The 14,306-nt window shown below is 65.9% G+C and overlaps 2 protein-coding genes across 2 annotated transcripts in view; one reads left to right on the top strand and one right to left on the bottom strand.

The window, feature by feature from the left end:
- Positions 1-833, top strand: part of CPSF1 (cleavage and polyadenylation specific factor 1) — a 34,073-nt gene extending 33,240 nt beyond the window's left edge. The window contains exons 37-38 of the mRNA XM_054019197.1: positions 446-584; positions 670-833. Of these exons, the coding sequence (XP_053875172.1) occupies positions 446-584; positions 670-717 (187 nt within the window). The 3' untranslated portion in view covers positions 718-833. The remainder of the gene's footprint in view (positions 1-445; positions 585-669) is intronic.
- Positions 834-1,070: 237 nt separating this feature from the next.
- Positions 1,071-11,388, bottom strand: ADCK5 (aarF domain containing kinase 5). Its single transcript, XM_054018214.1, has 15 exons — positions 11,306-11,388; positions 8,198-8,298; positions 6,168-6,314; positions 5,878-5,953; positions 5,278-5,478; positions 4,362-4,502; positions 3,674-3,787; positions 3,262-3,393; positions 2,900-2,983; positions 2,448-2,529; positions 2,201-2,279; positions 1,996-2,087; positions 1,597-1,849; positions 1,387-1,497; positions 1,071-1,291 (listed from the first exon to the last, which is right to left on the bottom strand). The coding sequence occupies exons 1-15, from the start codon at positions 11,321-11,323 to the stop codon at positions 1,186-1,188; spliced, it is 1,737 nt and encodes a 578-aa protein (XP_053874189.1). The 5' UTR covers positions 11,324-11,388; the 3' UTR covers positions 1,071-1,185.
- Positions 11,389-14,306: the final 2,918 nt, after the last annotated feature.

The following is a 14,306-nucleotide window of genomic DNA, read 5'->3' as shown; positions in this document are numbered from 1 at the left end:
GGCCAAGGGGAAGGGCCCTGAGCTCAACTGCCCCCTGGCAGTAGCAGGGGATGTGGTGAAGTGTCTCCAGGGAGGTGCTGGGTGGGGCTGCACTACGCCCTCTATTGTAAGGGGGGGATAGACCTCCAAGCAGGCTGTGGGGCTCCTGGGCCAGGCTAGCCTCTTCCTAGGACTCTATGCAGGGCGGGGGTGTCCTCTGCTAGGGCCCTTGGGGAGAGGAGCTGGGGCTCCATGTGGTCCCCCATGGCCTCTTGGCCGTAGCACAAACCTGCCATCCCACCAGCCTCACCAAGCTCCCCCCTGCAGGGGGATACCTGGGGCTTTCCCCGGGCCATCCTAAGTGCCCTGAGAACGTGGGCAGGGCAGCAATGGGGGGCAGGCCAGCCTGGACCATGGCCTCCCCGGCTGGCTCTCCTTGCTGGTAGCTGCAGCTCCTCTCCCACAGGATGCTGCACGTGGACCGCCGGATCCTGCAGAACGCCGTCCGCAACATCCTGGACGGGGAGCTGCTGAGCCGCTACCTCTACCTCAGTGCCATGGAGCGCAACGAGCTGGCCAAGAAGATCGGCACCACGCCAGACATCGTGAGTAGGGCCCCATCCCAGCGGGGTGAGTCAGCAACCCCAGGGGCGAGGCCCTCCCCTGACCTGCCTGCTTCTTTCCCTGCAGATCCTGGAGGACTTGTTGGAAATCGACCGCGTCACAGCTCATTTCTAATGGACTCGGGGCCAGCGCCTGCCCCAGCTCTTGTAAATTCCTTGACGTCCGGGCTAGGAGGCCCAGCCTGGCTTTGTACGAAATGGGAGGGGTTTGTAAAGAAAAAGCACAACGTGCGCGTGGCTGTGGTGTTTGCTGGCTGAGGGGGTTTGGCGGGGGGCTGCTTACAGGGCTGGTACAGGGAGAGACGCTGGTGCTGGCCAGGAGGGGCCATCGCCGTATGGGCAGCCTGGCTGGAGAAGTGGGTGTCCCTGCCCCACCGTACAAACTGCCAGAAAGCCATGGAGCGAGGGGGACTGGCTCCTCCCGCCCTGCTGCTCCCCTTGCAGCACCACTGACCACCCGCTGTGGGGCACCCGCAGGCATACACGTTTTATTAGGGTAAGATGAGGGGCTGTGCGGCATTCAATCCAGCCAGCCCCCGAGTCCGCAGCAGGCCTGGGTCTGCCTGTCTCCGCAGCGGCTCAGCTAGGCCTGGAGGTACTCGTAGATTTGGTCACTCTCGGAGAGGAAGCCCACGTAGGCGAGGAAGCGAATGAGGGAGGCCATCAGCCTCATGGAGAACGTCTCGTGCCTGGGGAGGAAGCGAGAGCCAGCATGGAGCGTGTACCAGCAGCACCCCCTCGGTCGAGTCAGCACCCCGCTGCGGGAGCCCGCACGCCCCCCTACCTGAGGGCGATCTCGAACTTGAGGGTCTCCCACTTCACCCAGAGCCAGCAGAAGAGGCTGCGGATGCCAGAGGATTTGTGGCCAGTGAGCCTGCTCCAGCCTCTCAGGGCGCTGCGGGGACAGAGGAGGCAGGTCAGGCCCGGGGCAGAGCCCTACGCCAGCACAGCCAGCTGTGTCAGCGTGGGGCCGGGCAGGGGCCAGCCCCCTCACCTCTTGCCCATGATGAAGTAGCGGTCGACGGGGGCGCCCAGGGCGATGTTGATGCTGCGCACCGTGTTGATGTTGCGGAAGACGAGGAGCATGGGCCGGGGCAGGTCCTTGAGCACCTGCATGATGCGATCGAAGTGGTGCTGGGCCATGGCCTGCATGTAGAGCGTCTCCTCCCGCGTCAGGATGTTAGCCAGCCTCAGCCGCCGCATGTGGATGGGCCTCTGCATCAGGATCTCGCAGAAGAGGAAATAATCTGGGGCGAGGCCAGGCCTGGCCGTCAGGGGAGCCGGGGCAGAGCCCAGGGGCCCAGGCTAGCAGCCAGAGGGTCTGAGCCACTCAATTCTACCCCCCTCTGTGCCCCCCCCAGCATGGGGCCCCCTCACCATGTCCCCCACTCACCCTTCACGCCCAGCTCGGCGGAGAAGGCCCTCATGCCCGTGTCATCCCGCAGGATGATGGCTCGCCACAGCTTGCACAGTGCCGTCCGGTCCCTGCCCCGGGGAGAGGTTCCGTGTCACCCAGGGCTGCCTGCCCCACCTCCCTGCCCGGAGGGGTGGAGACGGGCCCTGGAGCGCTGCCCCCTGGCCCCCCGCCCGCTCCCTACCTCTCGCTGAGGAACTCGTAGAGGCCGTGATCCAGCAGCACCAGCTGGGCCTTCCCCTTGGGGCCCCTCCGCACCAGCACTGCAACACAGAGCGGGTCACTGCACGGCGCCTGCATCCGCCACTAGCCGCCTCCCCTCGGCGCTCTGGGCAGGGGACACGCAGGCAAAGGCGCCCGTGGAGGGGAGAGGGCAGTGCTATTATCGCAGCCTCTGTGCTGGGCCTTTCCCTGCTCCCCAGCCCCCATACCGTTCCCAGGGTGCGGGTCCGCATGGATGAAGCCCGTGTAGAAGATCTGCTCAGCAAACATCTGGATCAGCTTGACTGCGGTCTGCAAGAGGGCGAGACGGGGGGTGAGCCGCTGAGCGCCCCAAGGTGGCAGAGGGAGTCTCACCAAGGGGGCTCGGGGCAGGGTACAGCAACGGCCCCCTCAGCAAGTGCCGTCATTCAGCCATTCCACAGCGCTTGCAGCAGAAGGGGCATGCTTTGCCTGCCGGTGAATGCAGCTGCCTCTGGGGTGGATCGTCTCCCCCTCCCAGCCCACAGGAACACTACAAGCGGCAGCATGGTGGGGGAGCTTAAATGTGGCAGCCCTATGCCCAGGGGCAGGTTCACAGAATCCGTTGGGCCCTACTTCCTGGTCCCCAATCACCCCAGGGAGCTGGGCTCCCCGCTTCGCCGAACTGCAGCGCCTCACTCACGTCTTTGAGGTCCAGCCCCTGCGCCCTGATGCTCTCCACATCGTTGATTTTACAGCCTTCGCAGTAATCTGTCGTCAGGACTCTCTGTGGGGAGCAGATGGGGGTCAGGAGGGGCTGGGGCCCTGCTCTCCCAGCGTGCAGCCAGCAGAGAACTGGTGTCAGCCCAGCAGCTTCTCGCCCCCTGCTACGGGCCCGGGGTACAGGCAGGTCCAGTTACCAGGGTGAGGGGGTCTCCTGTGCCCCCTGGGGGGGAAGGAGCTGGTCTGGTGGTGAGGGGGCGACCCCAGCTGCCTCCCGGGGCTAAACCCACCCAGCCACAGGAAAGGGCGGGGGAGACGGGCCCAGCTGTCCTGCGTCCGCACCTTGCTGCACTTGTCCCAGTGCACAGTGGGGACCACAACGTAGGGAAAGTCGCGCAAGTCCCGGGCACAGCGCTCCGCGTTCCGGCCCTCGTTCTCGAAGTCCAGCTCCTGGGCCAGCGTCCCCTTCAGGTCCTGCGGAGAGAGAGGGCAGGGGCATGGCCAGGGGCCCCCAGCAGATGGGCTAGCGAGAGCGTTCTCATGCCAAGGTGGGCACACATCCCACAGCGTGGGGCATCGACTGCTCCCATTTCAACCCTCTGCCGGGGGAGCCACCCAGAGCATGGGGTCGCTCTCCGCTCAGTGCCTCGTCCTGCCGGCACGAAGGGGAGCTCCGGGCCTCGGATGCTAACAGCCTGAGCCATGGGCAGGAGCTGGCTGGCGGCACTAGCTGGGGATCGGGCGACGCCGGTACCTTCAGGACCCAGCTGAACCCAAAGCTGGGGTGCATGAACTCGATGATGCGCAGCAGCAGCTCCAGCGTGCGGATGTCCCCATCGAATCTGTCCCTCAGGTCGATGTACTGCACCTGGGGAGGCGGAGACGGAGCGCGCTGGGAACCCGCCTCAGCCGCTGGCTGCCCTCAGCGACTCCCAGCCAGACGGGGCATCCCAGGGCCCAGCTGAGCTGCACCACAAGGGGCTGGCGCGGCCTGCAGAGACTCCCCGTCCCAGAATGCAATTCACCACCCGCACCACATGCTGCCCCATCTGCCTGCAGAGCAGGGGGCCTCGTGTTGGCAGCACCCCCAGCAGGCAGGGCTCAGACTGCAGCCCCACGGAGCCAACCAGGGATGGGGCGCTGCACACCGCTGCCTGGGGAGAGCCCCCATCTCCCTCCCGGCCCCAGGCCCAGCCCTGGGGCAGCAGCTGCAAGGAAGTCCTGGGAGTTGCCTCGGGTCTTGGCCTGTCCTCCACCCTGCAGGACCCTTCCATCAGCCTGAGCCGCCCACCCCTGCTCCCACCCAGCAACGCGGGGCTGCTCTCAGCCCAGGCTGCAGCGCAGAAGAGGGCTGCAGCTGGGCCCCTCTGGCTCCAGGACCCCAGTATGGAGCCAGCCCCAGCGAGGGAGGTCAGCCACACCCGCCCTTCTGGCTCACGCACCTTCACAGCCACCAGTTTGCCGTCCGGGAGCCGGGCCTTGTGCACCTGGGCCAGGCTGCCCGCGGCCATGGGCTGGTAGTCGAACTCCTGGAAGAGCGTGGTGGCCGTGGCTTTGAAATCTTCCAGGAACAACTCATCCACCTGCGGCAGGAGATGGGGAGGGCTGGCCGTCAGGGAGCTGCCCTCCGGCACCGGCTCGTGCCCAGAGTGGGCAGGGGCAGCCAGAGATGCCACACGCAGGGGCTGAGCAGCCCCAAGGCAGCGGAGACCAAACCGGAGTTTCCAGCTGTACCCCGTGTGCTGTGAGTTGGGAGGGTCTGTCGGGCAGGGGTCCCCCTCACCCAGCCTGCAGGAGCAGCCAGTGCCCATGCTCCAGAAGGCGGGGAGCCCAGGTGGGTGCTCAGTGGTGTGTAGAAGAGAGCTCTGCCCAGCCCACCCCCGGTGCAGCTGGGGAAAGCTAGGGGCAGAGGAGGCTCCCAGTCCAGCCCCTTGCCCTGGAGACAGTGGGGGTGCCCGAGGAGAGGCCCGTCTCCACGAGCCCCGCAGAGCCCGCCGCTCGGCCCCGGGGAGCCGGCGCTCACCTCCCCGCACCCCGTCTCCACGAGCCCCGCAGAGCCCGCCGCTCGGCCCCGGGGAGCCGGCGCTCACCTCCCCGCACCCCGTCTCCACGAGCCCCGCAGAGCCCGCCGCTCCGTCCTGGGGAGCCGGCGCTCACCTCCCCGCACCCCGTCTCCACGAGCCCCGCAGAGCCCGCCGCTCGGCCCCGGGGAGCCGGCGCTCACCTCCCCGCACCCCGTCTCCACGAGCCCTGCACAGCCCGCCGCTCCGTCCCGGGGAGCCGGCGCTCACCTCCCCGCACCCCGTCTCCACGAGCCCTGCACAGCCCGCCGCTCCGTCCCGGGGAGCCGGCACTCACCTCCCCGCAGCCCCTCTTGAGGGCCTGGTCTTCCAGCACGCGCAGGGTGCTGATGTACTCGGGCGGCAGGAGGTGGTTGAAGGCGCACAGGCCCTGGCCCAGCTTGATGTACAGGCCCCCGTTGCGGATGGCGCCCTGCACCAGCCTGTCGGCCGCCCGCTGGTGACAGGCTGACATCACCTCCTTGTACTCTGAGCTGTTCTGACGACAGGGACACAAGGCGGGGCGCAGCCATTAGCACCGGCGGGACACGGCCAGCAGGGGGCTGTCTAGTCCCGGCCAGCAGGGGGCATGTCCCAAGCAAAGAGGGGTAACAGGGCTGCGATGGAGGGACACACACACCAGCAGGGGGCGCTGCACCCTGGGGGCTGCACGGCCAGGGAGACGGGACCTGCCCAGGATCCCAGCGGCAGCAGAGGGGCTCCCCCTCTGAAAACCCCTCCACCCCGTCCAGGCAGCATCTGTGCCCCCCAGCACACTGACGCCATGCCCATCACCGTGGGATTGGGGCAGCTGGCAGTGACCCGTCTGGCTTGGGAGGGGACTGGCACCGGCTCACAGCCAAGGGACATGTGGGTCCCCATGCGGCAGGGAACATACCTCGTCCACGCCCTCCAGCTTCACAGAGGCCGTCCACCAGTAATCCCATGAGATCCGCACGCCCAGGGTCAGGGACCTGCAGGGACAGGGCGGGATGGCTCAGCACAGCCATGGCAAGGAGGGGGGACGACTGGCCCGGGGGCACGCGGAGCCTGGGGCCGGCAGAGAACCCAGGAGTCCTGATTCCCCCTGCAGTGGGGCCTGGGAGCTTGCGCCTTCCCCAGGCCCTAGAGTCACCTGGACGCCCGTGTAGAGGGAGCCCCTTGTACCTGGGCCCGGCCAAAACCCACCTGCGGAAGCGCCCGACACCCTCCACCAGCAGCCACGTCTTCCTCCGCTCCTGGGCGTCAGCCAGGACGTACCTCCCGGCCACCAGGGTCAACCCCAGCCCCACAGCCTGCAGCACCTTCCACAGCAGCCTCCTGCACTGGCACCAGCTGGGGGGGACAAGGGGACAGCAGTGAGAGCCCCCCATGACCTCCAGCCCCCTGACGTGACTGCCCTGCCCCCCCTGTGGCTACCACTGCCCCTCCCCGCCATGCCCCCCGTGACTGCCCCACTCTCGTGACCTCCACGGCCCCTGGGACCCCCTCCCCGCCCCCCCAGTGCAGCAGAGCCAGGCCACACCCTCTCCAAACAGGCCTCAGCTGGCAGCACAGCAGGGTGGGCAGCGGGGAGGCTGCCAGGCCTGGGCAGTGCCCAACCCCCCGTGACAGGGAGCCTGACAGGGTCACATGACTAGTAGGCGAAAGGACCCAAATCTCCCTCTCCAGACATATTAGAGAAGTCTGTAAACGGCCATTGGACCAGTCCTTACAAACAGCTCCAGCCGCGGCAGAGACCAGACCTGTGTTGGGAGACAATTAGCGACGAACTCTAATTGGCTGTGTGCCTGCTCGTGTCAGAGGTTACCCAGGTAACCAGCCGGGCCCTGTCCCCAAACTGTAACAACCTGCAAACCCCGTTCACGGAAATGTCAAGTCTCGCCAACCCCCTCCGAAAAATGCATCTTTCCCGGGACTTTCTCCCTTACCTCAGCATAGGCTAATAAAGCAGCGATCTTGGAAATATCAAATGTGTTTTTCTGACAGGCTCATTACACACTATTGGTGAATTATCAGTTATCCGTACACTATTTCGATTACATTATGAAAATGGCAACACTCTTCCAAGATCTCGCTTTCGTAGCTCGTATCACTTTTGATTAAGCCTGTTATAAGACAAGGCTCCTATCAGAGGCGCCAGTAGAAAAAAGGGGTGTGGGGGCGAAGGCCCTGCGTACCCCAGAGCCTTGAAGGGGCACCGCTCAACAAGGGGGGCATGGGGGCTGATGGAAAAAAAGGCGAGGGACCCGCGGGGGGGGACGGGACCCGCGGGGACCGCACAGACCCTCATCGCTCCCCATACTGCACCTCTGGCTCCTACGTTTCATGAAGGAGTATCCGATGTGACTTTACTGCAAAGCCACAATGTTTTTGTGTAGACACAACCAACAGGAGGTTTTACTGCAAAGCTCCACCCAAGGAACGCCTGCTGGCCAGACGCTGTCTCAGCTGGCCGGAGATCTATACAGGAACTCCAGGGCCCTGATCCCGTAGCTGAGGTCTCCCGCTCCAGTCTGGAGCCCCCTGCTCCTCCTTGTGGCAGAATTAGAACAAACTCTGCACAGGGACTGGAACCCGAGGAACCAATTCTGGAAAGAGCTTTTTGCACTCAGCAGCTCACCAGGTCTGCTGTGAAACTGATCAACGAGTCTGTTCATAGCCGGATGTATAACCAGCTTTTAACCATGATCCTCTCTTGTCTCGTTTAAGAAATCTGAGAGTGGTTAAGAAGAGCTGGCTGGAAGCGCATTTGGGTAAGAGCTGAGACAGCCAGTGAGCTAGGGGATGACGTGTCCGATCCCTGGCGACTGGTAGAACTTTATACACGATGAACATGATTTTCAGCACTCCTCATTGTGCCTGACTGGGCTGTCGGGGGGAGCCCAGGGCTGGGTTGTTCTCGGGGAGCTGTGTGTTGGCTCTGGGGTCACCACTAAGGTATTAGAGAAGCTGGTTTGCGGCCGGCTGGGTGAATAACCCACCAGTCTTTGCAGTTTGCCCTGACTGAGCAATCTCAGCGTGGCCCCCCCGTTATTTCACACCCGCCCGGCAGGCGGGTGTAGACAGGCCCGGGGTGGGGCATGGGGTGAGCACCGTGGGGAGGAGCGTTTCCAACACACCCAAGTGGGTAACAAGGGGACAGACACACACACCCCGACCCAAGGCCCTGTCCAAGAAAGGGGCCGGTCTGGAGGGCTCCCCGGCGAAGAGCTTACCGTGACATCGGAGGGCTGGCCCCCTGACTGCAGTGCAGGGCGGGCAGCTGCCACGGGCACCTCCTCTGCAGCAGGAGGGAGTGAAAACGGCAGAGCTGCACCTGGGGGCCAAGGCGCAAAGATCAGCAGGACTCTAACAGTGCAGGGGAGGAACGGCCGCCCTGGGAACTGCCTGCGGAACTCTCTGCCACCAGGCAGCGCGGAGCTGCCAGGGCCCGAGACATTCCCGGGGCACCAGCCAGAGCTTCCCCAGCTGCTCCCAGGGAACCACAGTGAGGCCCAGAGCTGGCAGCCTGCCCGTCCCACCAGGCCCAGCTGCACCGAGCCATCCCCTGGCTGCACCGCCAGCCACGCTTCTCGTGAGGGCAGCTCACGGCACTGCTGGTCACAACCACCCCCAGAACGTGCCCGACGCCGGCCATCAGAGCCACAGCATCCCAGAGCGGAGCACCAGCACCCGCCTGCCGCCTCGACAGCACAGCTGTAGCCAGCGGCTGTCCGCAAACACCACCCACAGCTGTGCAGAGCAGCGCACGAGGACTCACTAGTGCAGCCTCCCTGGGAACGACCTGCATTCTGCAGAGGGGGGGACTAGACATGACTTGCCCCCGGCACACGACAAGTGGCAGAGCACGGAACTAGGGTGACCAGCTGTCCTGATTTTATAGGGACAATCCCGATATTCGTGGCTTTGCCTTACACAGGCTCCTATCAGCCCCCACCCCTGTCCCCATTTTCCACACTTGCCATCTGGTGACCCTACAGCAGAACCCAGGAGTCCTGCCGAGCAGGCCCACTTCCCACCAGCTGACTGCGCTGGGGCACGGGAGGTGAGGACGCAGTGAGACCTCGTCCTGCCCCGGGGCAGGCGGAGACATCGCGTGCAGAGCGAGCGGCCTGCTCGAATTGTTGGGATCAGCACTGCGTTGCCATGCTGTGCGAACAGGTGTTGTGTCACACACACATGCCTGGGAAGCAGATCGCCTCAACCCCTGGGGAAGTGGAAAGCAGGCGCAGGCCGGGGTCTGGCTGGGCGTTTGGGTCTGGGCCAGCCTAGGAGAACGCTTTCCCACCCCTCCGTGGCGGGGGAGCCCGAGCAGCGCAGCTGGACCGAGCCCCACGGGCGCCGAGCCGGCTGCACTCGGTGACGAAGAGGAGCCGCCGACTGGCTGCGCTTGTGGTTCATTCTTCAAAAGGTTCTAGAGACCAAACAGCCGCCGGAGCCAAACGCCGGCACGAAGCCCGAGCAGCACAACGGGGTGGGTGGGCAAAGCCGGGGGGGGGGGGAGGTTGGGTCCTGCCCCCAGGGGGTGGGTGGGCAAAGCCAGTGGGGGGGTTGGGTCCTGTCCCCAGTGGGTGGGTGGGCAAAGCCGGGGGGGGGGGGGAGGTTGGGTCCTGCCCCCAGGGGTGGGTGGGCAAAGCCGGGGGGGGGGGGAGGTTGGGTCCTGCCCCCAGGGGGTGGGTGGGCAAAGCTGGGGGGGGGGGAGGTTGGGTCCTGCCCCCAGGGGGTGGGTGGGCAAAGCTGGGGGGGGTTGGGTCCTGTTGCTGGGGTGGGTGGGCAAAGCCGGGAGAGGGGGGGTCGGGTCCTCCACTTGGGGTGGTTGTGTGAAGCCGGGGGGGGGGGGGGGGGGTGTTGGGTCCTGCCCGCTGCCCATCCCTGGCATAGGGTCCCCTGGTACAGTGCCCAGCCAGTCCCTGCCCGCAGCTTCTCCCCGTGGGCGCTGACTGCACACTGCCCTGGCTCCCGCCTTCGCGCCCTCCCCAATGCCATCCAGCGAGAGGAGAGGCGGCAGATCTGCCACCCTGACTGCTTCCTGCCAGCCCACACCGGGAAGCACCATGGGGCACCCCCCACCCTATCTGGGAGCCCGGCACGGGCACTCGCAAGGAGCAGGCGGCTGTTTCCCCATTTCCAGCCTCAGGCCGGATTCACAACTTGTCCTTGAGGGGGGGAGGGAACATGAAATCAAGGGGCCTCCCGCCTGTCCCATGGCAGAGCGGTTCAAGGCTGCAGCCGCAGCCCCCCGGCACAGCCCCCAGCCGGCCTTGGCAAGTCGCCTTCAGAAAGCTGTTTCCTAATCAGCCTCGTGGTGTTTTTCCAGTGCCAGGCGCGGTGGGCAGATCTGGTGCCCGGGCGCAAACGGCCTCCCCTGTCCCGGGAGCAAGCGCTCCGAGACACCAGCCCTGCCTGGCAAGGGTCCCCGGTGCCATGTGGGGCGACGTCTGGGGCAGATCAGGCTGCACCGCCCGGGAGCAGACATCCGGCTCCCCTGCCCCGTCCACACTGGCTGGGCACAGGGGTGCCTGCCACGTGCTAGCATCTATGGCAGGACGGGGCGGGAGGGGACCTGGCAGCACAGAGCTGTGGGCGCCCCGGGCCGGTGCAGAACCTGGCACCATGAGGGGTGTGTACCGTAATGCACAGAACAACCAGCCCTAGGGAAGGGGGGCGGTACCGTAATGCACAGAACAACCAGCCCTAGGGAAGGGGGGCGGTACCGTAATGCACAGAACAACCAGCCCTAGGGAAGGGGGGCGGTACCGTAATGCACACAGTAATGGATCCAATTGTAATGGACCCCTTGGGAAGCAGGGGGCGGGGGTGGTACCGTAATGCGCCCAATAACCAGGCCTCGGAAAGCACGGGGGGGGGGGGGGGAAGGTACCATAACGCACCCAATAACGAGCCCGCGGGCAGCACCGGGGCGGTTGGGGGGTACCGTAATCATACAATATAGAGCCCTTGAAAGTGGTTGGCAGGGGGGAAGTGGGGGGGGGGGTACCGTAATGCACACAATAGCCAGCCCGCGGGAAGCACCGGGGCGGTACCGTAATGCACACAATAGCCAGCCCGCGGAAGCACGGGGGGCGGGGGGAATACCGTAAACACAGTAACCAGCTCGCGGGAAGCACCGGGCCGGGGGTACCGTAATGCACCCAATAGCCAGCCCGCGGGGGCGATGCCGTAAACCCAGCAGGCAGCCCGCGGGCGGAGGAGCTCCCAGTCCCAGTCCCGGCCGCCTCCCGCCCCGCAGCCAGGTGGACCCAGGCCCCGGGGTCCGGTCCCGGCAGCCCCCGCCCAGGCGTGGGGCCCGCAGTTCTCCTCACCGTCCGCCGCAGCTCCATGACCGCCGTTATCAGCGTCCGCCACCCCGCCGACACCCCAGCCCTTCACTCACCCGCACGTTGATTGGCCCGCCCGCTCCCAGGCTCCGCCCCCTCAATCAGGGCGAACGCCGATTGGCCCGCCTGGATCGCGGCGCCTCTCTCCTGCCCAGCTCTGACGGCGGATCCATGCCCCGCCCCCTTACTACATAGCGCTCGCTGATTGGCCCGCAGGCCCCCGTCGCAGTGGTGGGCAGAATGGGCGGTGCCCTGAGATGGCCCCGCCCCTGAAGCTCGACGGGGCGGGGCTGGTGGGGAGGGGTGGAGAGGGCGTGTCTGATCCCTCCGCCCCTCCCCCACCTTGTGGCCGGGAGTTCCGCAGGCCGGGTCCGGCTGCTGGAGAAGTGGGGCCCAGCTGCTGCTCAGGGGAGAGCAGAGCAGCCAGAGCCCCGCTAGGTGTGGACGGGGGGCTGGCATGGGACACTCACCCCGGGGGGCCCCGGCGTGCAGGCAGCCGGCGTGGGACACAGCACCCCGGGGGGCCGGGGCGGGCGGGGAGCCAGTGTGGGACACACACCCCAGGGTGCCGGGGTGGGTGGGGAGCCAGTGTGGGACATGCACCCCAGGGTGCCGGGCGTGCGGGGGGCCAGCGTGGGACACGCACCCCGGGGGGCCGGGGTGGGCGGGGAGCCAGTGTGGGACACGCACCCCGGGGGGCCGGGGCAGGCGGGGAGCCGGCGTGGGACACGCACCCCGGGGGGCCGGGGCGGGCGGGGAGCCGGCGTGGGACACGCACCACGGGGGGGGGCTGGGGCGGACGGGGAGCCGGTGTGGGATACACACCCCGGGGGGCTGGGGTGGACGGGGAGCCGGCTGGGAGTTCCGCAGGCCGGGCTCTGGCTGCTGGAGAGGCTGGGCCCAGCTGCGGCTAACGGGGGAGCAGCCAGAGCCACGCAGGCACTGACAAGTAGCGGCTCCCCGCACGCCCGAGCCCCCCGGAGTGCGTCTCCCACGCCAGCTCCCCACATGCCCCAGCCCCCCGGGGTGCATATCCCACGCCGGCTCCCCGCATGCCAGAGCCCCCTGGGGTGTATCCTACACCGGCTCCCTGCACGTCCCAGCCCCCCGGGGTGCATATCCCACGCCGGCTCCCCGCATGCCAGAGCCCCCTGGGGTGTATCCTACGCCGGCTCCCTGCACGTCCCAGCCCCCCGGGGTGTATCCCACGCCGGCTCCCCACATGCCGGAGCCCCCTGGGGTATATCCTACGCCGGCTCCCTGCACGTCCCAGCCCCCCGAGGTGCATATCCCATGCCGGCTCCCCGCATGCCAGAGCCCCCTGGGGCGTATCCTACGCCGGCTCCCTGCACGTCCCAGCCCCCCGGAGTGCGTCTCCCACGCCAGCTCCCCACATGCCCCAGCCCCCCGGGGTGCATATCCCACGCCGGCTCCCCGCATGCCAAAGCACATGGACACAGCTACTGGAATCCTTCCCTTCTGCTGGAGCCTGGGGCATGTCCCCACATGTGGTGCCTGCACTCTGCACAGCGCAAGGAGTGCGACTAACCAGCCCCTTTGATTGCTGGCCCCTGGCACAGTGCTGGGGCAGGCGTGACAGGTCGTGTCTGTCCTGGTGCTGATGTAGCTGCTCTCATTGTGATCTATGAACAACTCCCAGTCCCAAGCAGTCCCCTGTCCGCCCTCCGTCCTGGAGTGGAGGTGACGGCGCTGGAGGCGGTCGGAGGGACGGGAAAGCTGTGCGGGAGCTGGTGTCTGTGGCCCAGAGCTGAGCTCCACACGTGGCACTCAGCGCAGCGAGGCCCAGGGCAGCCTGGGTTCGGCTCCTGGTTAATAGCCAGCTCCTGCGCTCGGCCTGCCCGTCTGTCCCCGTGGGACCTGGCGGGTTTCTTGGGTTACTGGGCCAGGCCAGTGCAGGGGGCTTTGAGGATCGGGAGGAGAGAGCCCATGACCTGGAACTAGGCTCTGCTGCGTGTGGGGTTAGTGCTGAGGCTGGAGCAGCGGGCAATTGCTCTCCCGGTGACCCGTGCTGCTGAGCAGACAGGCGGCTGCGCTCGGCCGCAACTGGAGATCTGCCAGGGCGTGCGGCCTTGTTCCCACAAGAAATGAATTACAGCAATTCAGCCTGGAGGCCGGGAACGCAGCCATGAGTCACCAGGGCCGTACTTCCACGTTGGGGGCCTCTGTCCCGGGAAGCAGCGACTCCGACCAGGATGGTGGATAATCAGCTGAACGTGAGCGCCTGGTGTTCTGCTGTGTGCCAGAGGCTACTAGGATCCTGCAGCGTGGAAACAGGGGAATCCCGGGAGGAACAGAGAGGTTTTACCTCTGCATTCAGCGCTGGGGCGAGCGCTGTTGGGACCCTGGGTCCAGTTCTGGTGGCCACAATTCCAGAAGGATGTTGGTAAATTGGGGAGGGTCAGAGAAGAGCCTCGAGAATGATTAAAGGGTTAGAAACCTGCCTTAGAGCGAGAGAATCAGGGAGCTCCATCTGTTTAGCTGAACAAAGGGAGGGTTCCGGGTGTTTGATCCCAGTCTGTAAGTACCTGTCGGGGGAACAGAAATGTAAGAATGGACTTTTCAGTCTAGCTGAGGAAGGTCTGTGACGCAGTAGGGAGCGGGCTGGACTGACCTGGGAATGTCGTCTAGTTTTACTGGACTGTCTGCATGGGGGATGGGAGAGCAGGAGATGACTTTATTTGAGGGATACCTGAGCTAGGAGGGGGATGGGGCCAGGTGACACCTTTGCCTGGAAAACTGGACAAAGGCTACAAGAGGAGCCGGGGGGAGGGGAGTGAGTCGGCTGGAGGTTTTTTTTTTCAGGTTTAGGCTGGCTGGGAAGAGGCAGGGAACCCCAAGTCTGGGGTCTAAGCTCCTTGCCCCCCAAAGGGAGCTGGCTGAGGGGTCCTGGTTGTACTTACAAGCCCTGCTTGGGACTGTGTTCCTGTCGTCTAATAAACCTTCTGTGTTACTGGCTGGCTGAGAG

Source organism: Malaclemys terrapin, chromosome 2 (assembly GCF_027887155.1).
Source record: "Malaclemys terrapin pileata isolate rMalTer1 chromosome 2, rMalTer1.hap1, whole genome shotgun sequence".
NCBI lineage: Eukaryota > Metazoa > Chordata > Testudines > Emydidae > Malaclemys > Malaclemys terrapin.
The sequence above is the reverse complement of the archived record's forward strand: the minus strand, read 5'-3'. Positions and strand labels throughout refer to the sequence as shown.

Coding starts and splice junctions, on each gene's coding strand:
- ADCK5 (XM_054018214.1), bottom strand. Junction 1,850..1,995: donor CGCCGAGCTGGGCGTGAAGG/GTGAGTGGGGGA, acceptor GCCTCGCCCCAG/ATTATTTCCTCTTCTGCGAG. Junction 1,292..1,386: donor AAGTTCGAGATCGCCCTCAG/GTAGGGGGGCGT, acceptor CTTCCTCCCCAG/GCACGAGACGTTCTCCATGA.